This window comes from Perognathus longimembris, chromosome 14 (assembly GCF_023159225.1).
Source record: "Perognathus longimembris pacificus isolate PPM17 chromosome 14, ASM2315922v1, whole genome shotgun sequence".
NCBI classification, from domain to species: domain Eukaryota; kingdom Metazoa; phylum Chordata; class Mammalia; order Rodentia; family Heteromyidae; genus Perognathus; species Perognathus longimembris.
In genome coordinates, this window is record NC_063174.1 from 10,111,808 (window position 1) to 10,134,392 (window position 22,585).

The 22,585-nt window shown below is 36.5% G+C and overlaps 1 protein-coding gene across 7 annotated transcripts in view; it reads right to left on the bottom strand.

Annotated features, from left to right (window-relative positions):
* Positions 1–22,585, bottom strand: part of Ralgapa1 (Ral GTPase activating protein catalytic subunit alpha 1) — a 186,189-nt gene that overhangs the window by 82,405 nt on the left and 81,199 nt on the right. For all 7 annotated transcript variants that reach the window (XM_048362449.1, XM_048362442.1, XM_048362447.1 and 4 more), the window contains 8 exons: positions 21,310–21,462; positions 16,730–16,923; positions 15,555–15,653; positions 14,241–14,396; positions 12,275–12,403; positions 8,503–8,628; positions 5,543–5,601; positions 1,894–2,002 (listed from right to left, as the gene is read on the bottom strand). In XM_048362449.1, coding sequence (XP_048218406.1) covers positions 1,894–2,002; positions 5,543–5,601; positions 8,503–8,628; positions 12,275–12,403; positions 14,241–14,396; positions 15,555–15,653; positions 16,730–16,923; positions 21,310–21,462 — 1,025 coding nt within the window. The remainder of the gene's footprint in view (positions 1–1,893; positions 2,003–5,542; positions 5,602–8,502; positions 8,629–12,274; positions 12,404–14,240; positions 14,397–15,554; positions 15,654–16,729; positions 16,924–21,309; positions 21,463–22,585) is intronic.

Sequence of the window (22,585 nt, forward strand, 5' to 3'; positions counted from 1 at the left end):
AAAATTCTTTATGAACTATTCATCAATGAATTAGTTGTAGAGATTTTTAAACTTCACTTTTGTTTTATCCTTGTAAATTTGAGTGTTATAATACTATTAGGAAGATGAATCTACAGCTGCAAAAATTTTAAAAACATATTCTAAGGACACATATCATTTACTTTTTCTTTGTAATGTCTGAGTAGTCATCATTAAACTTTAATTGCATTTTATTTTATCTGGATTCTGCAGTGGTTTCTACACTTCTTATCTTGTTATCAAGTTTCCACCATTATAATCTACGTGTTACAACATTCCCAAATTAAACTGCTAAAGCAATGCTCTGATCCTGAAATCTCCATGCTTAAAATTCTCAAACGATTTCTGCGATAGCAAAGTCAAACTTTTTATGCATATTTCTCTACATTCAAATCTTACCCATACTACAACCAGCTGCAACAAAATGTTTTCTTTCTGATAACTAAGCCATAAAATCTCTGATTTTTCTAACTAAATCAGCATAGTTTATATGCACCACTCCTTTAGTCTGTATTGTAACTCATATTTTAACACTTCACAGTTTATTATTGTCTCAGAGATAATATGTGAATTGTTTTTTATCCTTTTATCTTTCACTTTGTCTAGCAAAGTAATTGAACATAGTATATATTCAGAAATATCTATCAATATCATAAAATATTATTTCATTAATATTAATTAAATGTTAGTTGATTAAAGATTATTGCTTAATATTAAGTAATATTAGTATTAGTATATTAGTATATACTGTATAAATGTTAAAAAATGTATTAGCAAGTGTATACTTAAGAGTCTTCAATGGGTCTTGTGGTAGGCGTTTAATGATAAAAATAATACACATATAGATAATACACACGGGTAAAAAAGAACCCATTTAAGGTGGGGAATTCTAGTACTCAGGAGCCATAAGCAAGGGGATTATAAGTTTGAGGTGAGCCTGGGCTACAAAGTAAGTTCAATGTCAGCCTGAGATAAATAGTGAGACCCTGTCTCAAAACAAAATCATTTATTCAGATTTTCCAGATGATTAGATTAGTACTTTCACACAAATCTATGCAGGCTAGCAAGACAGGATTTATCTTTAATGAGAAACACAAAAGCTAAATAGTTCAAGGATTTAGGACATAATAAAGATCAAAAAGTCACAAAATCACTAGTTATAAAACCAACTGGTTTTTTTATTTTTTGGCTAGTCCTGGGGCTTGGACTCAGGGGCTGAATACTGTCCCTGGAATTCTTTTTGCTCAAGGCTAGCACTCTACCACTTGAGCCACAGCACCACTTCTGGCTTTGTCTATATACGTGAAGCTGAGGAATCAAATCCAGGGCTTCATGCATGCTTGGCAAGCACTCTACCACTAAGCCACCTTCCCAGCCCCCGACTGGTTTCTTTTTTAAGAGCCATCCCCATGTATTCAAGGGACAAAGCCAAATACATAAAAAGTTCATCACAAAAATACTCTAAACTCAAGATGGGAGCATTCTTTTTTTGTTTTGTTTTGTGCCAATTCTGGGCTTAAACTTAGGGCCTGCATGCTGGTCTGAGCTTTTTTTGCTCAAGGCTAGTCCATTTCTGGCATTTCTGGTGGTTAACTATAGAGATAAGCCTCTTACGGACTTTCCTGCCTGGGCTGGCTTTGAACCACAATCCTCAGACCTCAGTCTCCTAAGAAGCTACAAGTATAGTAGGCATAAGTCATTGGTGCTTAACTAAGATAGGACCATTCTTAAGGAGAGTCAGGATCAAGAAATCATGTTATAATAAACTAATTCAACTATTTATTAAATGTTTTATTTCACAAATGCACAAGGTAAAATGAACACATGGAAAAAAACGCATTTTATATTAATAGTTTATCAAACTATTTTCCTTACCTTTAAGGAAACACAAATTACATTCAGAGCTTCTTTGATTTGAGGATGGTGAGACTCATGGACTAATTCTTCACAAATCCAAATGCCTAAACTGCAAAGTGCCACACATCTGCAAAATAAATAAATTTTAAAAACCAACAACAATGAAATGACCACTAATGAAGCTCTTAAATACAACAATGCCCCACATTGTCCCAGCTGACATATACTGTTAGTGAATTAATAATTTGTTACTCTAATGACAATGCTATAAAGCCTTGTAAGTAAATATGTAACTTGCTTTCAACAGTGAAGAATGTAACTCTATTAACTGACAACAGTAAAATGAACTTAAGGGAAAATAGGAAGCTGATGAAGTCAAATATGCTTTTCATATCTTTGACTATAGGGAGGTACACTTTTTCTTTTAAAAAACCTGAGAACTTAAAATTTATAGAAGAATTCCCACTTAATTCAATCTCAAATACAGAATAAAGAAAAGAAACAGGGTTTGTAGAATTTTTGTTCTGCTTCCTTATGTCTAGAGCTTAATTTCTCTAGCAACATAATTGCAGCCAAGTTTCAGCTTGAAAGAAGTTATCTGCGAACCAAATCCAGGAAAAACTTAGTGTGTTTGGGTTTAGTTTTCTAAAAACAGTATATGATGGTTCTCTCTTAAATACCCAAAGTATATAGCATATTCCCATACTGATATTAACTTAAATTTATCAGAATGTTAAATTATGAAATAATTCAATACAGAAATATTTATCTTCCTTAATACAGCAGAGAGAAGGTAGAGTTCTTTTCTTTTTTTTTTTAATATCAGGGACTGAACACAAATCTTCACGCTAGCATTCTTCCACCTAGATGTAGGCCCCAGCTCTAGTCAGTTTACAGTGAAAAGGCTATTAAATTGCTTCTTATAAAAACTACTAGAGGTGCTGGGAATATAGCCTAGTGGCAAGAGTGCTTGCCTCATATACATGAAGCCCTGGGTTCGATTCCCCAGCATCACATATACAGAAAATGGCCAGAAGTGGCGCCGTGGCTCAAGTGGCAGAGTGCTAGCCTTGAGCAAAAAGTAGCTAGGGGACAGTGCTCAAGCCCTGAGTTCAAAGCCCAGGACTGGCAAAAAAATAAATAAATAAACTACTAGAAAGTCTTCAAAATGTCTGTTGCTACCTTTTTGACCTTCTGATATCCACTAAGAAGCCGTCATATTCATAGGTTTGAATAATCATGTCTTACATTTAGTAACAGAAACATCTGTAATCCCTAAGGCACCAATAAATTCTGAATTGCAACAAAGTTCTTCATTAATTCAAATAATTATAGGTAGATCAGGGAGTGTAAATGAACAGCAGTTCTGTTGTAATAAGAGAGTAAGAATACCATGTTTCTGGAGTATGACAGAGATAGAGAGGGAAAGGGGAGGTGGGGAGAGAGAGGAACAGAACTAGAGTTAAGAGTGAGCACAAAGGAACACATAGAGAGAACATGGAGAGAAGTTTTCCTCATTCCCAAATTATCTAAATGATCAAGATGAATCCATTATTTGCTTTGGCTCAGAGAGCGGTATAAGCTTCAGAGTGATAAAAATTTCAAAGCCTTTGAAGTGTAAGTTTCAAAAACAAAAACAAAAGATATGAAAGTATAGGAAAGTAAGGTGAGACAATGCTCAAGTTCCATTTCTGGAATGTACTAATTCTCAATAACATAAGGTATGTTAATGAATCACAGTCTACCTTTGGGCAGCTATGGTTTAGGCTAGCACATACTTTCCCTTAAGAGTCAGAATAAGATTTTTTTTTTAAGATTCAGTCTTTAGGTCAATGTTCAAACCTTCTTCTGCCACTTACACATTACCTTTATATCTAATGAGACTCTGAAGACAAAGTGTGAGGGCAATCATTATAGTCTGCTATATCTGAGATACAGAGCAAAAAAATCTCTAGGTTCTAATTTCCTTATCTATAAAAACAAAGACAAAATTGTACCAATCTAGAGTTACTACAAAGTTCACTGAGAAAATAAATAGAAGTATTCAGAGCATACTTACACATGGAAAGGTCTTAATTGTTAACTTTGAACTGGGGGAGAGCAAAGGAAGGGGTGACATTGTCCAAAAAATGTATTAATTCCCTGATTTATGAAATGGTCACCCTTGGTACCCTTAATAATGATGATTATATTTTTTAAAATGTTAGCTTTGTGCTTAATGTTAATTTTCTAAGCATCAGTTTCTGACTAGCAACTTGGAATACAGTGAATTTATTAATATCTCAGAACTGTGATGCAGATAAAATATCGCAGGAAAGTCTTTGTAAAAGTAAGTGAGCCCCACCCAGGTGTGATTTTCACTATCTAATTAAAACCCCTTTGCTACACCCCTATGGCTTAACCAATCAATTTTAAATGTGTCGGTCCCTTGATCTGACCAATGACCCTTTCCAGATTCCTTCCGGCCACCAAATGCGCCAAACATGCTTTAGAATTATTGTATAATTTTCCCGCGGTGTGTGTTGATTTGTTAAAAGATGCTATGATGTATGGTAAGTCCCTGCCTTCCCCAAAGAATGTATAAAATAGCTGGAAGACCCATGCTCAGGGCCTCTTAGCGTCATCGTTGCTGAGTGCATGGAGGACCGAGCTTGAGCTTGCGATAGATAAAGACTCTTTTTGCTTTTGCAAAAAAAAAAAAAAAAAAGTAAGTGGGATGAGTAATTAAAGAATTTGCTCTAAGAGATTTATGGTAGTTATCTTGGCTACTAAGTAAGATAAACATGCAGTTATTTTTTTTTAAATGGGAGCTATTCTCATTACATCAAATAGTTCATTTTCACATTATTTGCAACAAAAGAGTTTAAATTTCGGTCCAAATGGCCAAAGGTAAATTCTATACCTTTTGAACAACAAATGTGTAGACAACTGATTTGAGGCTAATGAACAGAAAACAAAACTTAGTGATATTTTAAGGAGAAGGAACACAGTGTGCTTCTGGCAACCTGATATTTTACATCTCAAACTTTTTTGGAAAGATTTAAATAGCAAAATACAAAATGTCCATTTTCAATGCTTAAGACACAAAGAAGATGGTAAAGCACACAGCTCAGTGGAAGAATGCTCACTGGGCATTCATGAGGTCTCTGGCACCAAAAAAACAGAAACAGGTAGAAACTTTCCTAAAAACCACAAATATATGAATACTAAAATATACCATGTTCTTAAATAAATTACTTTGCACAGTAAAAATACTTTCACTCATTTTAGTGAGCATTCAATTCTACTTAATGAATATAGTAGTAGAACCTACTACTAGTGAATATAGTACAACAGTACTACTATAGTAGTACTTACTAATACTATATTTCAAGACATCACATAAGAAACAATAAATACAATATAAAAAGCAAAATGTACTTAATAGAATTAACAAATTCATCTTAGCTATGGAGAAGGAAGTAACTAAAAAAGAAACTTTTTTTTTAAAGAAGGAAGGTCAATATGTAAAGCATATGAAAAAAGTGCTTGATCATTCAAATAATTTAAACTTGTAATTCAGAAAGGGTTTTATGTGTCTGAAACAATCTGGACTACTACAATGATTCAATAAAATACATTCCAAACCAAAATAATTAAATGGTAAGTCTAAAAATATCTGACCTACCGTGCAGGACCAGAGGGTTCATCTCTTGCTGAACTTAATACAGTTTTAATAATAAGTTCCTAAAACAAGAGGAAATAGTTAATAACAATGACTAAGATTAGCTCAACAACTATTTATTAAGAAGCCCGTCTGGGCTAGGCATTGTATCAGGTATTAGAGGTAGAATAGTCAAATAGAAGTTTGTTCTTGTGTACATAACTTTTGTTGCTGGTTTTGAGACAGGGTTTCACTGTGTATCCTAGGCTGGCCTGGAACTCAGAATACTCCAGGCTCAGCCTCCAGAGTGATGGGATTACAGGCATTGCATTATGCCTATTTGTATGTACATACTTTTAATACAAGTCCAATGTTAGCCAGGCACCAGTGGCTCATGCCTGCAATCCTAGCTACTGAGGACCATGGTTCAAAGCCAAGCTCACACAAGAAAGTCCATGGACTTACCTCCAATTGCCCACTGAAAAAGTTTAAGTGGAGCAGGCTCAAAGTAGTACAGCACTAAATCTGAGTGAAAGAGCTCAGGGACAGTGCCCAAGCCCTGAGTTCAAGCCCAATGACAAAAACAAAAAAACAAAAGAACAACAAAACAACAGTTAAAGAGCCCAATGTTATTCCTAAAAGTAGTTAAGCAACAAAAAAAAAAATCTGTAATCAAAAGTACATATTCAAAAATACGTTTCTTGTTAGAAGAGTAATAAAGGCTCAGTAAAAGATAATAGCTCAAAGATATGAACAGCGTTTTTAAACTTTGAGGTGATTAAGAGAAGAAAAGGGAGAAGAACTATATAATGATTCTTTAGTTAGGAGATGGTTTTTCAAGAACAAAGAACTGTGAAACACTATATAACGTGCTCCATGAGGCTATAGTTCAGAGTAACTGAAGAGTTCCCTTCAGTGAAAATATGAAAACAAAATGACCATGATGACATGTAACTTTCTTTCCTCTTCAAACTTCATTTTCTGACTAAAAACAATTATAGCCTTATCGGTTTTTTTTTTCTTTCTTCATCAGCATTAGAAGTGGCCCTGATATTGGAAATTAGTTTCCACAAAAAAGCATGCTTTTTAAAAAGTCTTTTTTTTTTTTTTTTGGCCAGTCCTGGGGCCTAGACTCAGGGGCCTGAGCACTGTCACTGGCTTCTTTTTGCTCAAGGCTAGTACTCTGCCACTTGAGCCACAGCGCCACTTCTGGTCGCTTTTCTGTATATGTGGTGCTGGGGAATTGAACCCAGGGGCTCATGTATATGAGGCAAACACTCTTGCCACTAGGCCGTATCCCCAGCCCTTAAAAAGTCATTTTTAAGCCATTACATGTCTACAATAATAGCTACCAGAGATCCACTCAGAGAAGCTACTTGTAGGCTAGTGTAATCCTGAACAAACTCACAACTAGCTAAATGAAGTGAAACTATTACCTATCCTTGGCCTTCAGGATCTTCTGAAAATAAAAGAAAGCAAAAGTAACACAGTATCATTTTTATTATTAGGCCTATAAATTTACACTGGTCCACATGAATTTAAGCATAATTGAAGTCCATTTACTTAACTGATATTTCTGAGTATATACTATATGCCAAACAGTGTAACAGCAGTGTGGTAACAGTAATAAGGCTTTGTGATATTTTATTTGTTTAAAGCAGAAATCAAGCAATGCACAAATAACTATAAGCAAACTAAATATTCCAAACAAATACAGATGCTATGTGAGAGTGTATGTAACAATTCTGATATAAAAAGTTCTTTCAAAGAAAGCAACTTAAAATTTATCAGCATAATCACTGAAGGTACAATATCTTTCTTTCAACCATTCAAATTCTAAGGACCAATTCAGGTTAAACAGGGAGATCATCTGGTAATGACCATGTCAGGCACAATTACCTAAGACTGTTAAGCCTTTGGGTGTTTGTAATACATGGTCATTCAGTCAGAGACAAGTCTTGACTCAGTGATGAATTATTCACAACCAGTCACACTGCAGGGCCTTGAGCACTGACTGCCTTTAACCTTCTTCACCAGGGGAACTTTTTCACATCAGTCCTCTCTACCTTTATCTAAGAATTACTCAGTCCAGAGGACTGAGAAAATGATCATGTCACACCTTTCCTTCCAAACAGAGGCTAACCACTGCAGAGGCACAAAACAACTTCTCACTAATTGTTTACCTATGAAATTAAAAAAAAAAAAAGGATTCACATAACTAGGGTTCATTTGGCATATTTGTTCCTGAATACTGTTCAAAACTGTTAATGCTTCAAGTACATGAGATTGACACACCAATTACAAAGTTTCATATAGAAACAGTATACTATTCCTATTATTTTGTTTGAACAAAAACATTGAAAATCTTAAAAGAATCAAACACAGAATTAGTCTACCATGTCTATCTCAGAAGCCTTACCCTAGCTCACAGTAACTGGCTCATAGAATGTTTCAATAATATTCAATGATTGAAGAAAGTTATCCTAAAAGATGGATATTCTGAATAAGTTTAATAATTAGAAAAAGGTTCCAAAAGCAATTTTTGGGGGGGATGGGTCATGGGGCTTGAACCTGGAGCCTGGGTGTTGTCCCTGAGCTCTATGCTCAGGGCAGAGAGCTATCTATCTATCTATCTATCTATCTATCAATCACTTTGAGCCACAGGGCCACTTCCAGTTTTCTGGTGGCTTACTGAAGAGTCTTATGGACTTTCCTACATGAGCTGGCTTTGAACCATGATCCTCAGATCTCAGTCTCCTGAGTTGCTAGGATTACAGGTGTGACCCACCAGTGCCCACCTCCAAAGCAATTTAAACACAAAAAAAGTTACATTCCTAATAAAAATTCTGGCTTTTGGAGAATAAGGATGATAATGCTCTTTAATAATTGCAAAGAAAAAGTAAAGAAAGAGTACATATTTTATTACATAAATTTCATAGCTATAAGATTACTTAAATGGCACAAACTAGTATTTGATTCCTTACCTTAACATCTGTAAACTGAGAGACAGCAATATCAGGTATGTTGGGATGGAGAGCAGGCAGTTCACAATACAGATTGGGAAAGCAAACTAAAGATCCCAGAAGAACTTGTGCTTCTACTCTTGGTGCCTGTGTATTAGATTTTTTAAAAAATCTTTACAATGTATTTGTGTTCTTAAATTCTCTATATCTCATTATCCAATAATATTACACAAGGAAATGAGTACAATAAATTCAAAAGGGGACAGACAAAAATATATAGACGGAAATACAAAAACTTCCAGTACTCTGAAGGCAGAGGCTGGATGATTATGAGTTTGACCCAGTATAGGCTACATTTTAGATCTTGTCTCAAAGCACTCATTTCCAGATTTTTTTTTTTTTGCCAGTCCTGGGGCATGGGCTCAGGGCCTGAGCACTGTCCCTGGCTTCTTTTTGCTCAAGGCTAGCACTCTACCACTTGAGCCACAGTGCCACTTCTGACCTTTTCTGTATATGGGGTGCCGAGGAATTAGACCCAGGGCTTCATGTATATGAGGCAAGCACTCTTGCCACTAGGCCATATTCCCAGCCCAGATTTTTTTTAAGAAATCTAGATTTACAGATATAGGAAGTGTGTGTGCAGGGGCAGGGTAAATTAACATCTACCATCCTGTAAAAAAAATGAAACTGATAAAAATATTCAATGAGAGAGATTAGCCAGGAGTTTTTCTATAAAGATGAGTAAAATAACTGGGAAATGTTTGGGTATGTGGATATAATGAGAACAAAACTGGAATAAGACTGTAATTAAGAAAGACAAAACTAGGGGCTGGGAATATGGCCTAGTGCCAAGAGTGGCAAGATTCCTCAGCACCACATATATAGAAAATGGCCAGAAGTGGCGCTGTGGCTCAAGTGGCAGAGTGCTAGCCTTGAGCAAAAAAGAAGCCAGGGACAGTGCTCAGGCCCTGAGTTCACGGCCTAGGACTGGCCAAAAAAAAAGAAAGAAAGAAAGACAGAACTAAATCAATTATTTTGTAATCTGCCTAAGGAGGGAGGGGTGACTATCTTCTGTATTTTCCAGAGTATTTTGTTAAACAATGAATATCCTTATAGATGTATTGGACAGAAATTAGTAACATTAATAAACAAAGATATTAGGGTTTAATTCTCAGCAGAACTTTGAGAAAAGCTATAGGACATGCAGATTCGTCATCTGAAATAATTGGCTCACTGAAGAGTATTAGTTTTCAAGGTAAATAAAGTGACATCCTAGAAACTGATCATTTTGTACACTGGTAATACTACAGTGATCTTATAGCCTGTTTACTATCTCTGGGCTGTTTTCCAATTAATCTACTCCTAGCTTAATATATTTATTCAGTATTCCCAAGGTTTTAATCATCTCTTTCCTCATTTTAAAATATTTAATTGGGGGGCTGGGGATATGGCCTAGTGCCAAGAGTGATTGCCTCGTATATATGAGGCCCTGGGTTCAATTCCCCAGCACCACATATACAGGAAATGGCCAGAAGTGTTGCTGTGGCTCAAGTGGTAGAGTGCTAGCCTTGAGCAAAAAGAAGCCAGGGACAGTGCTCAGGCCCTGAGTCCAAGCCCAGGACTGGCCAAAAAATAAATAAATAAATAATAAAAAATAAAATAAAACATTTAATTGGTTATCTAATATAATGTTATAACCTGAGCCAGTTGCATTCAAGATCTTCGAAGAAGTTATCAAGAGCAATGATTCTCAATCTATAATGAATGGTTTTACCCATCATTTGTTATCCAATTAAAATACAGAGTGATTTAGTAAGTCTTGATGTGGTCTAAAATTCTGTGTTGCTAATAAGCACCCAGATCATGCCCAATGCCACTTTAATTTAATTCAATTTTTTGCCAGTCCTGGGGCCTGAGCACTGTCCCTGGATTCCTTTTTGCTCAAAGCTAGCACTCTACTGCTTGAGCCACAGCGCCACTTCCAGCTTTTTTTGTTTATGTGGTGCTGAGGAATTGAAGCCAAGACTTAATGCATGCAAGGCAAGCACTACACCACTAAGCCATATTCTTAGCCAAATGCCACTTTAGATATGAAGGATTTAGAAGTATCTTTCCATACACTATACTTTTGCAGATTAGTCTGTAAACAAAATGGATTTTTTGTCATACTTTGAACACATCTTTCTTAGGTCTCTGCCTGTAATATATTCTCCCACTTCCAGGCTAGCTTCACTTTGTAAATCTTAGATCTCAGCTTCCTGAGCAGCTAGGATTACAGAAGTGACCTGGTCCGAGTTTGGCCTGGACTCTTTCTTTATTCTATTCTATTCTTATGCTATATATCTAGGTGATTGCACCCAGTTTCTTTTTTGGGGTGAGTGCGGTGGGGGGCATGACCTTCTTTGAGCTTATATACTGGAGGGAGGGAGGGAGGGAGGGAGGGAGGGAGGGAGGGAGGGAGGGAGGGAGGGAGGGAGGGAGGGAGGGAGGGAGTGTGTGTGTGTGTGTGTGTGTTTTGTATCTGGTTTCAAGGCTTTAACTACCACCTAAATGCAAATGCCTCCCATTATAAATTACAGTTCAGCTAGGTGCCAGTGGCTCATGGCTGTAATCCTAGCTACTCAGAAGGCTGAGATATGAGGATCAGCATTCAAAGCCAGTCCAAGCAGGACAGTCCTATCTCTAATTAACCCCCAAAAAGCTAAAAGAGGAACTGTGTTTCAAATTGTAGAGTGCGAGCCCTGAGCAAAACAGCTCAGAAACAGTGCCCAGGCCTTGAGTTCAAGTCCCAGGACTAGCAGAAAACAAAATAAAAATAAATTTCAGTTCAAACATCTTCCTTGAGCTCCTGACTTGTATATTCAATTATTATCCTGACATCCTAGGAGATGTTTAATAAAAGCCTTATCAAGGGGCTGGGGATATGGCCTAGTGGCAAGAGTGCTTGCTTCCTATACATGAGTGGGTTCAATTCCCCAGCACCACATATACAGAAAATGGCCAGAAGGGGCACTGTGGCTCAAGTGGCAGAGTGTCAGCCTTGAGCAAAAAGAAGCCAGGGACAGTGCTCAGGCCCTGAGTCCAAGGCCCAGGACTGGCCAAAAAAAAAAAAAAAAAAAAAGCCTTATCAAGTCATATATACCATTCCTTTAAAAAAAACAACAAACTAGTATACATTAGTTATTCTTGGGGGATGGTTTACTGTGACATTTCCACATGTATAAATAACATATTCCTATCAACTTCAGCACCCTGACCACTTTCTCCATTCCCACTCCTTAAAATAGTCTCAACATGTTTCACTGTTTGTACATGCAAATAAATTAAAGACAATAATACACATTCTCACCTTCTCACTTATATATGAATATATTCCAGCTATTGTGGAGCTATGGCTCCATGACTATATGAAAAATTCCTCACTTGCAGGTTTGGGGGTTACTACAAGGGCACATTTCTCTTCCTATTTCTGCTTATAGCCTGCTGCTCTTTTTCAACTTTTTTCCTTCTCCCATTTCTTTAATTTCTTCTATTTTAAATCCTATTTTGGTCATCATATATATTTTTACAGCTTTTAAGACATTCATCAAGTAATTCTAGTGATTTCTTTACATGTCACAAATGCTTTCTTTTCTTTTTTTAATGAGAGAAGTGATCAATTTAAACTGTAAACTCTTTTGAACATCACTTTGCATCTTCTCAGCAATAATTGCTCTGCCCTCATTGCTTTGTTAGCCAAGTCTTGGTAAACTAAAAGCTGGTTATATTAAAAGAACTACAGATAAAAACTTACATTGAGAAAAGCTGATGAGGCCACTCTACCAGCTGCTATAATAAAATCCATAATAAGCATTGTGGCACCAGGCAAACCAAGTGAAAAAAACTGAGGTGAGCAGTGCTTGATAATTGTATTGACAATATCCTTAAAATAAAGAAAGGAGAAAAAAAGAGTATCACATATGTAATCCTGGTTACCAGTGAATCAACATCTTTAAAAAGAGGTAGGATGTGAATTAAAAAAGGAAACAGATATACATTCGCTAACTGGAAAGATTAGTTTCAAATTTTCAAAACAAATTATGCTTAGTATTATATCCTGTTAGAGAAAAGTAAACTAATAATACACTTATTTAACTACATTAACTACTAGCTACATTATTTAACTAATATAAATAATATACACATTTTTACACTAGAAAGCAATAATTGTTCTTCACTTCATAGGGTTAAAATGTTAGCCCCACTACTGTAAAATCTACTTATTTCAACATAACACATATCTTGGAATTCACATAATTTTCTATGTACAAACTAGAGACAAATAATTTTTTGATAAATTTAAGTTCTTTAATGATAGAAATCTAGCCACAAAAATCTAAAACTAGGTTTCCCTATCCTCAAAGATACTGGGGTAGAACTTGGGGCCTTAGAGCCACACCCCTAGTCTTTGCTTTTAATTGTTCAAGAGTCTCAAATAATTTTTCCTTGCATTCCTGTTTTTCTTTCTTTTTTAAATTTTCTGGTACTAGGGCTTGAACCCTGGGCCTGGGCTCTGTCCCTGATCTTCTTTTGCTCAAGGCTAGCACTCTACACTTGAGCCACAGCATCACTTTTGGCTTTTTGGTTTAATTGGAGATAAAAAGTCTCATGCACTTTCCTGACTTCCCTGGCTTTGAAACAAAATCCTCAGATCTCAGCCTCCTGAGTAACTAGGATTACAGGCATGAGCTATAGGTGCCAGGTTTGTCCCTTAAACTTTTAAGGAACATTCTTTTTTTTTTTTCCTGGCCAGTCCTGGGCCTTGGACTCAGGGCCTGAGCACTGTCCCTGGCTTCCTTTTGCTCAAGGCTAGCACTCTGCCACTTGAGCCACAGCGCCACTTCTGGCTTTTTCTATATATGTGGTGCTGGGGAATCGAACCCTGGGCTTCATGTATACAAGGCAAGCACTCTTGCTACTAGGCCATATTCCCAGCCTTAAGGAACATTCTTGATTATTCACTATGTCTTTGGAATTTACCACAAAGATGCAGTATATTGGACTGTATTACTCAATTTAACTTATATTAAATAAAAGCCCTATTTTTCTAGTAATCCAGTATCACTCTGAAACAAATTTACATTCTATTTATTTTAATTTATATACAGTGTAATTCTGAAGTTGTAACAAGTTGTTCACTTTTCAAAAAGAAATAGTTATTTTTAATACAAATTTAACACAAATCATTCCATACAAGTAAAGTTTAGTCACATGAGAATAACAATTACTTAGATTTGCAATCATTCTAGTTTTATAACAAAGATCAAGACCCCTTAAGCAATACTCAGTAATCCTATTTATGATTTTGTCATTGTAAATGAACCAATCATTAAGTCAATATAAATATTACTATATTACTATAATTGGTGTTAATAAGAAAATGAGAGGTACTGTTTCTTCGAGTAGAAAAAAAAGTCTTTTACTGCTGCAGTCATTAGCAAATTCATATGCCTCAAGTACTAATTATCAAGTATCAATTAAAAGCACATGGAATATTACATAAAAACTGGAGGAACATTCAAATTAAACCCCCAGCTTCTACATAGAGCTTGTTTTCAACCATGTTTCAAGAACAAACATGCTAGGGAAGTAAACTGTATATAAGCCACTACATATGAAGAACTGTTTTAATTATACACCTTTAAAAAAGCAAGAGTTAAAACAGAATCAAAGTCAAGGGCAAAGAGAAAAAACAACTTTTTAGAGGCACATGTATTTACCTGATCAACATGTAGCAATCCACAATGCATTATATTGTAGAAATGTGTTAGAAAATCTCTATTTGGAGATACATCTTGTCTTCTTTTCATTGTATTACAAATAAGTTTATAAGCATGCAATTTGCCTTGTTTATATTTATCAGTCAACATGGTTGCCTAAAATTAGGAGATAAGCTTTAATATTCATGAACAAATATTATTTGTCAGACCCTTAAACAACTGAATGTAACAGCACATGTATTTCCATGCTGTTCCAATTTCCTTTTTTCTTTTTTTTTTGTACTGAAATTCCAACTCAGGATCTTAGGATTTGTGCAATGCTTCAGGTGGAATAATGCTTTTTTCTTTTTTTTTCACATAGGATTTGTACTTGCCTAGACTAGTGTGAACTTCATGTTATTCATGCGGTTGGGATGGCAGGTGCATACATACCATCACACCCAGATCTTATTGATTCAGATGTAATATACTAACTTTTGTTTGTTTTTGTGGTAGAAGGGTTTGAACTTGATCTTTCTAGGCTAGTGCTCTACCACTTGAGCTATGCCTCTAGAGATGGAGTGTAGTAAACACTTTCCTGGGTTGCCTTGAACCAGGATCCTACAGATCTCATCATCCTGAGCAGCTAGGATTATAAGTGTGGGGCACCAGGACATGTGGTCTCACCAATTTTAGTCCAAGCTGGCCTCCAACAGAGATCCTCTACCATAAAAATGAGTTACCACACCTATGTTGTATGAATTTCTTCAATAAACTAAATCAGGACTACCAAAACTTTTTATTTAAAATGATTCAATTTACATGTGATTAATGACAAATTTCACTTAGGAAAATGCACCAAACATCAGATAATACTTAAAAGATTTCAGTCTCTAAAATGACACCGCATAATTGTGACAAAATTTGAGGTTTAGCTTTTACTTGCTTTTTATACAATAAAGACATACTTTTCTGGGGCTGCATAGTTCAGTGGTAAAGAAAACACTTATCTACTATGAGCAAGACCCTAGTTCCTAGCACCACAAAACAAACAAAGAAACAACCTATTTGAGTTCCTAGCACCACAAAACAAACAAACAAATAATCTATTTTCCTATACTAACTTTTGCTTTTTAAAATAAAATTAAAACAAAGAAATCTGTATAATAATTTTGTCATGTTGACTCTCCTCTTTATATAATGCGCAATGATTTCAAAAAGGCACAGTTAAAATCGAAGTTAAAAAAGCCTATATAATTGCCGTTGTTTCTATCCACTATTTAATAATGTATTAAACACAAAATTGTAAACTAATACTTTATGTGTTAAGCTTACCTTAAAAAGCCAAGGTGTAAGAATTCTTAGTGGAGGAATCAAAACAGGTGGAGAAGGGGAAGTCAAGTTATCAGTTGAAATGCCAAGATTATCTCTAATCTGTAATTTTCAAATAAAAGGTAACAAACATTTTTCATTCATCTTTCTTTCCTTAAATTGAAGTCACATTCAGTTTCACTACTAACTATATATTTAATTACAGTTCAGTGACTCTCCCAAAGTGGACATCAGTTTTATCTACAGTAAGAGGTTTGAGTGTAGCAATGTTCTCCAAGGATTCTTCTAGTAGTTTATCGGAGATAAGAGTCTCACAGACTTTACTGTCTGGATTTGGCTTTAAATCATGATCCTCAGATCTCAGCCTCCTCAATAGCTAGGATTACAGACATGAGCTACCAGTCTAGCAAAGATTCTTCTAATTGTTCTCCATTCCCTCCCTTCCTACCTTCCTCCCTTCCTGACTTTTTTTTTTGGCCAGTCCTGGGCCTTGGACTCAGGGCCTGAGCACTGTCCCTGGCTTCTTCCCGCTCAAGGCTAGCACTCTGCCACTTGAGCCACAGCGCCGCTTCTGGCCGTTTTCTGTATATGTGGTGCTGGGGAATCGAACCTAGGGCCTCGTGTATCCGAGGCAGGCACTCTTGCCACTAGGCTATATCCCCAGCCCCCCTCCCTGACTTTTTAATCTGTCTGCCTCCCCCCCATTTCTGAGAGAGTATCTCACCATACAGCTAATGCAAGTCTGACTTTTGCCATAGAGCCCAGGCTTGTCTTGAATTAAACATCTTCCTGCCTCTACTTCCTAAGTGCTGGAATTACATGCATGTACTACCAGATCTTGCCCTCTTCTATTTCTTTATTTCTTTTCTTTTTCTTTCTTTTTTTTTTTTTTTGCAGGTGTTGGGGCTTAAACTCTGGGCCTGGGTGCTGTCCCTGAGGTTCTTTTTCTCAAGGCAAGTGCTCTACCACTTGAGCCACCTTGCCACTTCTGGCTGTTTTGAGTAGTTTGTTAGAGATAAGAGTCTCACAGAGTTTCCTGCCCAGGCTGGATTTGAACCATGATCCTAAGATTTCAATCCCTGAGTGGCCAGGATTACTGGTGTGAGCCACCAGTGCCCAGCTTTCTATTTCTTAATACTGTATTTTTCATTCCTTCTTCTGTTTACTTTCTCTTTTACCTTGGCTAGGTTCTGCCAAAGTTCACAGAGGTAATCAAAAACTTGAGCATGAATTTCAGGATCCATAATAGCATTGACATCTCCCAAAATGCCTAGCATTCTTCGCCACATAACAGTAGCAACATCTGCATGCCATCCGGTGAGAGTACCTCCTGCCATCACACTACAACATTCAGATGGAAATTCACTGATTTCTATAGGGGAAAAATGATGTAACGGTGTCAGTAACTTCGAGAAATTACCACAAAAAGCAAAAGCACCAACTGAAATGAATAAACTTACATATCTATACAGTGAATAAAAGAAATGTACTAGTATATTTTATTTTTTCCTGAGGTTAAAACCTTACCACCTCATAATTTTCTACTATAGCAACAATTCTTCAGTAGTGCTTCTATCTAGATTTACTTAAGGAGGAAATTATACAAGTACCATTCACTGAACAGATACTAGATGGAGAAATTTATATTTGATATAAATATCCACTTTATAAGCACATGCTGTTAGTCTTCATAGGCATATATCTTTGTAGTTAAAAGAAACATTTTATAATTTTAAGCCAAACCTAGCATTAAGAGATATTACAGTGTCATAAAAATACATTTTATTCAAATTTAAACATAAAAATTAGTATGATTGCATAATGTTTTAAGTCTGTTATGGAACTTGAACTCAGGGCTTGGAGCTGTCCCTAAGCTTCTGTGCTCAGTTAGCACTCTACCACTTTGATCCACAGTTCCACTTCCAGCATGACTATACTCGAACCTCATAGCTCAAGAAAGAAAAACACAAGGGTTGTTGTTTTTTTAAAGTGCATGTTTGAGCACATGTGAAGACAATAGAGACATAAATTGGCAAACACTAATAACTGTTTTATGTGTGTGTGTGTGTGTGTGAATGTTTTGTGGGTATTCATTTGACTAGTTTTCTAAATTTTCTGTTAAATATTTTTCAGAAATGATGGGATAAAACTGTAAACAAACAAAAAGACAAAATGAGGGGAGAAAAGACTTCAAATAATCCAGAAACCCAAAATGAGGGCTATGCAATTTTAACTAACTGCACATTAAAGAATGAGGCCCTTTTAAAAAGTCCAAAAGTAGCAGGAGAACTAAACGAGGGAGGGGATAACACTGACAAGAAATATACTCATTACTTATGTAACTGTAAGTGTACATCACCTTTACAGTAAAAACAAAAGCCCAAAAGTTATATGGCTTTAACTTTCTTCATTTGGGTGAAGCTGAATTTGGCCATAGTACTTTATACACATGTACAAAAATACAACAGTGAAGCACATTGAAACTTTTGAAAAAGAGGGAAGTGTTTAATTGGGGGTATATTGTATGCAAGTATTACAATGAAATTATCCTTGTAAAGCTAATACATGCTAAAAAAAAAATCTTTAAAGCTAAGTGCCGGTGGCTCCGATCTAGAATCCTAGCTACACAGGAAGCAAGATATGAGGATCATGGGTTGAGGCCATCCTAAGCAGAAAAGTCTGACAGATTCTATTTTCAATTAAGCAAGTTTTTAAAAGCTGGACTGGAGGCATGATATAAGTGACAGAGTACTAGCTATGGGTGAAAAACCTGAGCAAGAATGTGAGGTCCTGAGTTCAAGCCCCAGGACTGGCATACATACAAAAATACCTTTTACATTTTTCCTTTCTTTTTCTTTTTAGAGGGGTAGAGGTCAGTACTGGGGATAAGATCAAGACATCTCATTCTCCCTAGCACTTTTGCTCAAGGCTGGCAATCTACCACTTGAGCTATATGGCCCATTTCTTCTTCCTTTACAGTAAATGTGCTGCAGTAATAAAAAGTAAACAAAGGGTTCACCATGGCATTAGTACTAACAGCGGAGTGCCTGCCTAGAAAAGGTAAAGCCCTGAATTCAAACCCCTGTACTAGTCCCATCACCGAAAACAAAGAAAAAAAACGTGACTTTCTGTATCTTCATTATAATCTCAATGTCTTTGGCCAAAATTTTTCACATATTTACAAAGTGTCTATTTCATGCTTGTTATGTGATACAGGATTTAACACAAATACTTTAAAAAAAAAACCCATGTACTTTTGAGGTACCTTAAATCACTTTATAGTATTTACTTAAAAAGAAAAATACTACCAGGCATTGGTGGCTCATTGCTGTAATGCTAGCTAGTCAGGAGACTGAAATCTGAGGATTAAGGTTGAAAACCAGCCTGGGCAGGAAAGGCTATGAGACTCTTACCTCCAATTAAACACCAGAAAACTGAAAGTGACGCTGTGGCTCAAAAAGGTAAAGTGTTAGCCTTGAGAAACAAGGTTAGGGACAGCACCCAAGCCCAGAGTTCAAGCACCACAACTGACATACATACATAATTAGAAAAAAACAAATACGATTTTTTAAATAATAAAAAATAAAAAGTATGAGCCAGGTGCAGTGGCTCACACATAAATCCTAGCTACTCAGGAGTCTTGAGATTCAGAGGAGTGCAGAGGAATGTAGTTCAAAGCCAGACCAGGCAAAAAAGTCTTTGAGACTCCATCTCCAAAATAACCAGGAAAAAGCCAGGCTGGAGGCATGGCTCAACTGGCAGACTGCCATCTGAGCAAACAAGCCACGTATGTGTGAGGCCCTGAGTTCAAACCCAAGTACTGGTAAAACTAATTAAATAAAATAAAAAACCAGAAATATCCTTATAATCCCAGCTATTTAAGAGATGGCTATAGGAGGATCACAAACAAGCAGAGGCCTGCCAAGACAAAAGTGAGAGTCTCTACCAGGAAAACAAAAGCAAAAGGACATGGGAAAAGGTTCAAGTAGTAGAGCTCTTGCCTGGTAAATACTCAGTTTTGCTAAGATAATAAATAATAAATCCTCAGTACTCCTAAAAATATTAAAAACATAAAATATACTTCATTTGGACTATTTTTCTTTTTTTCGTTCTTTCCTTTTTTTTTTTTTTTTTGTGCTACTGAGGTCTAAACTCAGGGTTCTGCACTTGGTAGGCAGGTACTTGAAATATGCTCCCAGCCCTTTTTTTGTTTTAAACACTTCTCAGGCAGGGTCTTCTGTTTTTTTTGTCTAGGTTTGGCCTTTGACCAGGATTCTCTTACCTACAACCTCATCTGGAGCCTGAATTACGAACATGTCCCATCAACTTGGTTTATTTTATGAGATGGTAACTTTTTGCCCAAGCTGGCCTTGACCTTGGATCCTTCCCATACTTGATTTTTGTCTCCCAAGTACCTGTAATTAATTACATGCGTGCCGCACTGCTCAGTCTTGAATGTCTACTTATTTAGCTGAGGAAGTTGAAAAAACCAAGCATCACTTTTATAAAAAGAGCAGGGCTAGAACTGTGTTAGAGCACTAACACACAAAAAGTGCTTCACTGAGCTTGAATGACTAGAAATATTGCTATTTTTTCCTGTGAGTCAACAGTATATATCCAAATATAGTAATAATGGTTGCATAATTATTGCATAATTAAATATAAGAATAGTGATTGCAAATTATGTATTTTCTACTTTAGGAAATAGCATCCTATCAATAAATAATAATACAACTCAAAAATATCATTAGTACTATGTAATACAACTCAAAAATATCATTAGTACTATGTATGATAAAATAAACAATAACAAAAAAAAAATCAGAGCTACTTTACAACTAGCTTTCTCTTTTTCCCCAGCAATAAGGATTTAAATCATCATCTCCAGCTTGCATTCCACTACTGTGCCAAGCTTCAAATGCTTATGTTTTATATTTTATTTATTTTTTTGAACTCAGGGCCTAGGTGCTGTCTTTGAGCTTTTTTGCTCAAGTCTCCTACTTGAGCCACAAGTCTTCTTCTGGCTTTTTGGGTAGTTAACTGGAGATAAGAGTCTCACAGACTGTGCAGGCTAGCTTCAAACCATAATTTTCAAATCTTAGCCTCATGAGTAGCTAGGAATACAAGTGTGAGCCACAAGCACTCAGCTGTATTTTGTTTCAGATGTATAGTCTGTCTATCATGGTTTCAGCTGACCTCTAACTCTTGATCCTTCTGCCTTCACCGTCCAAGTCATTGTGATAAATAGTTTTCATCAAAAGCAGGAAAAATTATATAGTAACAAATCTCCAAAAAACTTAGAGAATTCTTGATGGGCATGGTGATGCATGCCTCTAATACTAGCAATTCAGGAGGCAGCCTGGGCCTGTAACTTTATTAAGTTACAGACACTTAGCCAGTAGACTGGGCAGGGTGGTGCATAACTGTAACACCACCTATCCAAGAGGAAGAAGTAGGAGCCGAAATCTGAGGCCAACTTGGGCAAAACCATGAGACCTAATCTGAAAAATAAGCAAAAAAAAGCCTGGGGTATGGCTCAAGTGGTAGATCACTAGTAAGTTCAAGACCTGAATTCAAATCCTGATACTGCCATAAAAAGAAAACAAGAGGGTAGGGTAGGGCATGGAAGGAAAGGAGAAAAGACTTAGGAAAGACTTATAATAATCATACATAATCAATTTTTTCTGACTTATTTGAGATCTCCTAACGCTAATAGCCTGAAAGGAAAAGTGGCAAATATGTAATTTCTAAACATTGCCTAGATCATCTGGTGTCTGAAGAACAGAGTGGTGGAGCTTCTCGTCGAGCTGTAGATCTTTCTGTTCCATGTGATCTATATTCAGTGTGGAAGGGGATGGTGTCTGTGATCTAGATCCAAGAGCTGAATGTATTGGGGAAGCACTTCCTGAACCTGTAAATATAATTTCATAAAATTACTTCAAGAACATACTTAATAACCTACTTGAGATGTAATACTTAAGGGCTTAGAAAAACATAAATCCACCACTCTGACGATAAAATGAATTAATAAAATCTCATCAATAGCTGGATGCCAGTGGCTCACACTTGTAATCCTGGCTACTCAGGAGGCTGAGATCTGAGGATTGAGGTTCAAAGCTAGCCCAGGCAGGAAAGACCCTGAGACTTTTATCTCCAATTAACCACTTTAACAAGTAGACCTATTGCAGAGTATGCTTTAATCATCCTGTAACAAATACTTTACCCCATCCCCTCAAAAAGAAATCTATGCTCTAAATGATAATTAAAAATGCATAGCACATGGGCTGGGGATATGGCCTAGTGGCAAGAGTGCTTGCCTCATATACATGAGGCCCTGGGTTCGATTCCCCAGCACCACATATACAGAAAACGGCCAGAAGTGGCGCTGTGGCTCAAGTGGCAGAGTGCTAGCCTTGAGCTAAAAAAAGAAGCCAGGGACAGTGCTCAGGCCCTGAGTCCAAGCCCCAGGACTGGCCAAAAAAAAAAAAAAAATGCACAGCACAATACTTTAAAACTTTGTGATCTAGTTAGAAATAACTGCATAAGGTTGGTGTCTCATATCTTTAATTCCAGCTACTCCAAAGGTAGAAATCAGGAGAATCATAGTCCAAGAGTAGCCCAGATAAGCAAAAAGTTCACAAGACTTCCCTATCAACTAATCAAAAGCTGGGTATGGCCAGGTCCTGGTGGGTAATGTCTGCAATCCTAGCTACTCAGGAAGGTGAGATCTGAGGATTGTAGTTCAAAGTCAGCCTGGGCAGGCAAATCTCTAAGACTTTCAGCTCCAATAAACCACAAAACAGCTAGAATTGGAGCTGTTGTTCAAGTACTAGAATGCTAGCTTTGATCAAAAAAGCTCAGGGACAGTGTCCAGGACTGGCACATTAAAAAAACAAAAACAAAATAAAAAAAACCCTGAGTAGGTATCCCAGGTAGGCAGGAAGAATAAACTGGAGGATCACGGTGCAGGTTAGTCCAGCCATAAATGTAAAACCATATCTCAAAAACAGGAAAAGAAATAGGGCTTGCAGTTT